The sequence below is a fragment of the Bombus fervidus genome, chromosome 1 (assembly GCF_041682495.2).
Source record: "Bombus fervidus isolate BK054 chromosome 1, iyBomFerv1, whole genome shotgun sequence".
Classification (NCBI taxonomy): Eukaryota; Metazoa; Arthropoda; class Insecta; order Hymenoptera; family Apidae; genus Bombus; species Bombus fervidus.
Window position 1 is genome coordinate 16,778,205 of NC_091517.1, and position 7,309 is coordinate 16,785,513.

At 30.9% G+C, this 7,309-nt stretch overlaps 2 protein-coding genes across 4 annotated transcripts; both read left to right on the plus strand.

Moving 5' to 3' along the window:
- Positions 1–236: 236 nt before the first annotated feature.
- Positions 237–1,542, plus strand: LOC141445961 (kunitz-type serine protease inhibitor Bt-KTI-like). 2 transcript variants are annotated; one of them, XM_074112215.1, is made up of 3 exons: positions 237–381; positions 640–802; positions 941–1,542. In XM_074112215.1, coding segments are annotated over exons 1-3 (249 nt in total). In that variant the 5' UTR covers positions 237–296; the 3' UTR covers positions 942–1,542. The 2 variants fall into 2 exon arrangements, with proteins under 2 accessions (XP_073968316.1, XP_073968317.1); XM_074112216.1 differs by lacking the exon at positions 941–1,542 and having other exon boundaries at positions 640–803.
- A 1,585-nt stretch (positions 1,543–3,127) lies between these two features.
- Positions 3,128–6,954, plus strand: Pop2 (CCR4-NOT transcription complex subunit Pop2). Of its 2 annotated transcripts, none has more exons than XM_072004551.1 (7): positions 3,128–3,308; positions 3,711–3,805; positions 4,881–5,066; positions 5,140–5,299; positions 5,369–5,645; positions 5,717–5,857; positions 5,940–6,954. In XM_072004551.1, the coding sequence occupies exons 2-7, from the start codon at positions 3,790–3,792 to the stop codon at positions 6,066–6,068; spliced, it is 909 nt and encodes a 302-aa protein (XP_071860652.1). In that variant the 5' UTR covers positions 3,128–3,308; positions 3,711–3,789; the 3' UTR covers positions 6,069–6,954. The 2 variants fall into 2 exon arrangements, with proteins under 2 accessions (XP_071860652.1, XP_071860660.1); XM_072004559.1 differs by lacking the exon at positions 3,128–3,308 and adding an exon at positions 4,053–4,223.
- The last annotated feature ends 355 nt before the right edge of the window (positions 6,955–7,309 follow it).

Here is a 7,309-nt window from a genome sequence, read left to right on the forward strand (position 1 = left end):
ATTGTCAGTCTTTCTCTAGCTGTTTATCCATTAGGATCTGTTTAAAAAGATTTACATATTTTGCCTCGGAAATTCTAAATTACCAGAAGTACTTATCTTTATCACTAGCAGAGATGAGTTCCCACAAACAATATTTAATCTTTCGAGTGCTTCACTTTTTCCGCATGTGTCATCAATACATATTATATAAAAAGGTTTGTAGCGATAAAAATGTTATCGGCACGTATATATATATTCCACATCAGAATTAGCAGACACAGTCATTAGAAGTTGCGCTGGTTAATCAACAAGTAGCAATGAATGGTAAATTCATAACATTACTTTTGGTCGTCCTTTGCTGCGCTCTTACGGTGCATCAAGTGTCAGCCGAAGTACCATCACGTAAGGAACTTTATTGTTATATTTCGTACTTATATGCCATAATTTGTATTTAAATTTCTTGTTTAAAAAATTTGTTAGATATGAATGACCAGTTCAGCAGGTTTTCAAATTATTTTAGAAACGAATTTCTTACTCGTGAAATAGTGTATTGTCAATATTATAAAATAATTCATATAAACTTAAAGATTATATTCTCTACACTAGTCTTATAATTGTAATATTCGCTTTTAATAACAAGGATTTTTCGATCATTAACAGATTGTACTTTACCATTGATAACGGGCACGTGCAGAGGTCATTTCACGAGAGTCGGATACAATGTAGATATGGGTCAATGCGTATATTTTGTATATGGAGGTTGCGAAGGAAACGCGAACAATTTCGAAACTATGCAAGACTGTCAGCAGTCATGCTTAGTTTAGTAAGTCCTGTTTGTTTTTAGTCTATAGCATTTGAAAAAACGGATTAGGAGAGAGCTGCGCATACAGTACCAAGCAAAATTAGTTAACTATCACTGCTTAACAAATTTTAACCTTCTTCCAACTTTACAACCTTGTAGAAAAAGTTATACACGAAAGAATCTCTGCTATTGTCAACAACAAGGGCATAATACCAAACCATCAATTCGGCCTTCAAAAAAAATACGATACCATTGAGGAAAATCTTCGTATGGTTCAACAAATTCTCTGATCAGAAGAAAAGAAATATTGTTCAGCATTATTTCTTGACATCGAAGATGCATTCGACACAATTTGATACAATGGATTACTCTCTAAACTACGACGTCTTCTACCTATTCGATTACACACACTAATCACATGTTACATTGAAAATACGTAGTTCTACGTAAAAGTTGAAGACACTACTTCTGATATCAATTCTATTAAAGCCTGTTTATTTACATCAGGGATAGAATTGTCAAACTCTAAAGTTCTTAGTCTGTTCGCAGAGAAAGTACTATAAGAACTATGTACCTGTCTCGTTTAAATACTATCACGTACAGATGCTTATAGCTGTTATCTCGACTCGTTGAGCAGACTATAGACATTCTTACACATTCGAACATCATGTATGTATAATATTATGTATAATTGATGTATGTCAAATACAATTAATGTTGATACCAATGACATTACGTCTCAGCGCAACGGGATACAGCATTTTCCAATAAAATTAGAGAAATGCACTGTCACATGGTATGCGAAACATGTAAGGACTAATGAGGGTGAACCAGTAGGATTATGTATTAAGTAACATTGAATTATTGTGTATACATCGTTCATTTCCAATTCGACGACTAACTCTGTATTATATAGTGATTTTACAAAAAAATTATGAAGAGAAAATTAAAAGTATTTACTAACTTCGTATCAATAAACATGTTGTGGTCTATTTTATTTACCGCTCATTTGTTCAAAAATAATACATTAATCATCATTATTTATCAATTGATCATTATTTACTGCTTATTTGTTTAAATTTGTGTTGTTTAAAAAAGATTATCCTTATCTGACATAATATGGCAGTTATTGATTATACTCAACGATACTTTTGCACTTAATCCAGTTTATTTACTATAAATCATAACAACAGATGCCAGTACGGGTACTGGGATATCGCAAACTTTTAATCTTTACCGAAATTTAACAGGATGGTTCATACAAAATAAATCTTCACATTCTCACACTTATCTTTCGTATATACAGGATATTTGGCTACAGGTGCAAATAAATTTAAGGGTAATTCTTTAAGCTAAAATAAGATGAAAATCAAAAATTAAAAAATTGCGCTTTTGGCTTTGCTTTTTAGTTATTAACAATTAAAAATTAGCCGAAATATCCCTGTGCGCGAGCAAACCTCCTTACACGAGCGAAAGTAGATCAGCCTAAGCAACGGGGTACACAGGGATCCTTAAATCGAACGATGCATAGGTAGTAGCGCTTATCTCGTAGAAGTCGTAGAGAAGAATATTATGACATTTGAAGACATAAACCATCCTGCGCGACGTTTTGTAAGTAAAATCGTAGATTAAACATTATATCTACCTACTCTTTAAATCCCACAAAATTTTCAAGTTTAGAAGATTAATGTTTTCTTTAATCCTTTGTCTCCATAAATAATTAATAAATAATAACACACATAAACAATATTTATTGTTAACCCATAGTGGGTAATTGAACGTTGTAGAAATAGAAATGAAACGAGTTGAATATAATTACAAACAAGTCGTCTGTAATATTTCCTATATTCGCTGTAGCAAATTGTAGAGGGCGTAAGAAACACTGAGATTTTTTCTAGGTCGGTATTTCAGAACCTGAGACACAAAGACCTATTTAATGTCACGTCTATTCTGCATTTAGTTAATATCATTGCTACACTGAATCGATAACGTCGCATGTGACACGATGATGATAAGGAGGTCAGATGATCACCAAAATATGAAACATAAAAAATGTATGTCGTAACTATTTTGTATTTAGTCAATGGCATGGTATTAAAAATGCATTGAGTGTCACATCTATTTTATACTTTATTTGTGGTACATAATATATGTGATGTTTATATAGGAATGTAGCAAATTTTTATCTCTATTGATTTAATCAGTTTTGCTAGTTGAAATAAATATAATTTCTATACATACTGCTTTAAATTGCCTAGCAATTGACTATATCTCATCGATGGTTTTGTTGTTAGGTTAGCATGTTAACAACGCCACGAACAAAAATGCCCGCTGTAGCGATTTTGGCGCCCTAACTTCAGACAGTGTTAGTATGTATATGTATAGAGGGAATTGCTTTAAGTTTGGACACTCGTTTAACCTGTTTGTAGTGTGACAGAAGATTTAAAAGCGCGATAAGTGTTTTATAAAGCTTTATTTCGCTTAGTACGTAAGAAAACATCGTGTGGAAAAACGACCATACCAAGAGGTACATTGTAACATTTATTTCTTTCATATTCGCGTGAACAAATCGCTTTTGTTTATCTGAAATACATAACCTATGTTTTCACCTATAAATTTATTTATAAAGTAACGTGTGCTAAGACAATTTCTTATTGTTTAATAACATTTTATTATCATATTTTGCATTAATATTACATTTCTGAATTTCTCTTTAGCATACAATCATTATAAGAGAATAATACTTGTTTGCGCGGATTTCTAACCTGTAAACAGAAATGTTATTTATTTATACAGAATTCAAATTTATTTATTGTTCTTTAATTTTCCATGTTTGTAATATACATAAACAATATCTCTGATATTAAATTTGCATATTATGTAGTAAAACTGATTTAACAAGTTATAATAGTTATGTGTATATTTACAGTGATATGAAGAAGGTAAAGCTGTGACAGTGGGAATTAAACATAAAAATAACCCCGGTGACGACAAGAATATTTAACCTTATGCCCTCAGCTACCGGTATGTATTAAACAGCTTTTAAATATATAATTATTTATCTCTTTTACAAAGGTACTGTTCTGCAAATAATTTTTATATTAACTCCTCAGCTTTATTATAGTAAAATTTATCAAAGTAAGCCTTGAGAAGTATTGGACTTGACATATATTTGTTGAAATTAAATGATAATTGATCGTATAATGAATACCAAAGGTGTAATACCAATATATGACCTTTATATAATCAATGTGGCACATACGTATTGCAGGAACTGTGAAGCAAAATAAATAAAGTACTTTGGATTTGTGTGGATGATATTACGTGAAACATACTTCCAGAAGAACTGCATAATAGAAGTCCTCTTTAAAAGTAGTAGAATAGATTAAAACATGCAATGAAGTTCCCAAGAAATATTCAGTCGCTGTTGCTGCAAGAAAAGGTGTGCGCTTTCAGAGAATTTCAGAAGAATGCACAAATCCTAGAAGGTGCAGTTATAGAGCCATTATATAGGCTCTGTAAGATAAATAATAAAATTTTTAATTTATAAAAAAATACTACGAACTACTGCATAGTATCTGTTATAATTTCATATAATTTGGTACAGAAACATGTTTAAATAATCTTTATGTAACAAGTTTATATGTCAATATAACATAAGGTATATGACCATTGATTAAGATATAACAATAGAATTCAATTTTTATATTAAGATATGATTATATATTGCACAGTTTAAGATCTTCATTTATGGTTGGTCTGAACCTATATGTAATACTATCAAATTATTTTTATATTATTCAAGAACTAATGCTTACTCAAGGCAGTTAAAAAGAGTGGATATGGATATTCAAACAGTACCAACCAAAAATGGTTTTTCCTGCTATCGTAATGATACAATTAATTACACTATAAAGTATAATTTACCTAACGTTAACTATTCAAATAGCGAAAGAAAAACACTACATGAAAAGTTACACATATAATGTATCGGTTTATTATTAGTATCGGACCAATGAAATACTGATAATGGTCATTGTCAGTTCTTTTCTTTTTGTTTCATGTAAAATAATACTTATATCTTTACACATTTTCACAGGAGGAAATAACCCCATAGGGCAACAGAAGGGTGGGGCGACTATGCCCAGTAATGAAGAATGCGGGATCCGAGATGTTTGGGGACATAATCTCGAAGAAGAATTTCGAACAATTCGGCAAGTCGTGCAGCAGTATCAATATATCGCAATGGACACTGAATTTCCAGGAGTAGTTGCTAGACCCATTGGTATAATATAATAAAATTATAATTTAGTTGTACAATAATTATTTGTGAAGTAAAATATGATACTTTATTATAGGCGAATTCAGGACTAGCGCCGATTATCAATATCAGTTATTACGATGTAATGTAGATCTCTTGCGGATAATCCAACTTGGTCTTACATTTCTCGACGAATCGGGAAATACACCTGGTGGTAGTTATACGACATGGCAATTTAATTTCAAATTCAATTTACAGTAAGTTATACATAATTCGATATAGAACAATATAAAATATAACAATACTAATGTTGAACAATTTTTTAGAGAGGATATGTATGCGCAAGATAGTATAGATATGCTGCAAAACAGTGGTATACAGTTTAAAAAACACGAAGAAGAGGGTATTGATCCGTTAGATTTTGCCGAATTATTAATGACATCGGGAATTGTTCTTGTTGACGACATAAAATGGCTATCCTTTCATTCTGGTTACGATTTTGGCTATCTATTAAAACTTCTTACAGATCAAAATTTACCCCAAGAAGAAAGTGAATTCTTTGAACTTCTTAGGATATATTTTCCAACAATATATGATGTAAAAGTATGTTTTGTATAGACATCTGTTGTAATAAAAACTATTTCTATCTCTAATATGTGACATTTTGTTCACAGTATTTAATGAAATCTTGCAAAAATTTGAAAGGAGGCCTACAAGAGGTAGCAGAGCAATTGGAAATTCAAAGAGTTGGTCCCCAACATCAGGCTGGTTCTGATTCGTTACTTACGGGAATGGTTTTCTTTAAAATGCGAGAGGTAAACAAATATTTCGAATAAAACTATATTAACCAACAAGTTGTATATTGTTTTATTTTTATAATTATATATGTTGTTTTAGATGTTTTTTGAAGATAATATTGATGATGCGAAATATTGTGGCCATTTATATGGCTTGGGAACATCATTTGTCGTAAACGGTTCAGGAGGATACCTAGACAGTAATGGAGATAATTCTTCGTCTTCGTAATGTTAAAAACTACCACATCTCAGTCGCAACAGATTATTTCATTACAAATAAAATGTTATAAATAATGTTTCACTTAATGGTCAAGCGTATAGTTCATATCCACAATATTACATTCAAATCACTGCTGTAGATTAAAAAATATTACTACTTGAAAATGAAACTATAGGAACATTTTTCCATATTTGTGCATTTTTTGTATCCTTCAATTTGAGTCTTTCGTAGGTTTCTTCTGTGATACGTGCTATTAATCGAGAACATTTACAATACTGTGCAACATAAAATATGTAATATAGTTTCCTTACAAGCGTTTGTGACAATATTGGTATACAAGATACAATTGCAGTACAAAAGAAAAAACGGAAACAAATCTACTTTTAAGTGTTTTGCAAAATCTCTATTGGGATATAGAAGTTTGGCTAAGAATAATGCAAAAAACAAAAAAATTAAGAAAAACAAGTGCAAGATTGCATTGTTTAAGTACATTTATCAGTGTTCATATGTACATTTATCATGCAATGCATTTATAGATTACTACTTTTTATGCCTGATAATTCCGTATAATTAGTGTTTTAATAAATATTCATCAAAATTACGCTTTGTGCAATTTTAGATCAACAGAATAAAATATTGTTGCGTAGTATTTGAGAAACATATTCTATAATTCTGTTATCCTATTTTGTAGATACAATCAGCAAGTAATTTCCTATTCATTTTTTTACATTATTTTTCAGGTAGTATTTCTCTTACACGTACTTTTTATTGTGAAACGAATTAGTAACGTGACTAGGAAGATCTTTTGCCACACTTCAAAAATGAATATCGTAAAATACATTTCTTTTGTAAATAACACATCGTTCCAAAAATACAATAAACATCTTAAATAAAAGCTTTGTGATTTTTAATATCAACTACATAACCAAAACAAGAAAAAAAAGAACATTCCGAGTTACTCGGCAAATAATATAATAAAAAACCCGTGAAACCTGAAATTGGAACATTTTCTAAAAGTTCCGCGGCTTCACCTCTCAGGTGCGTAGGTTTAAATATTGTAAATTTAAGGCCTTCGAAATTTCCGAATCCGAGTGCATCAGAGACTCGAGGAGTCCATTAAAACTTGACCAGTTAAGAAGATACTCACCGAAGATCGGTGAAACGAAGGTAGGATCCTTGAAGATACGAGAGTGCTTCTTTCCCCTGACAGTTTTAATTATTTAAGTTGTTCCAGAGGTTCGAATGAAATA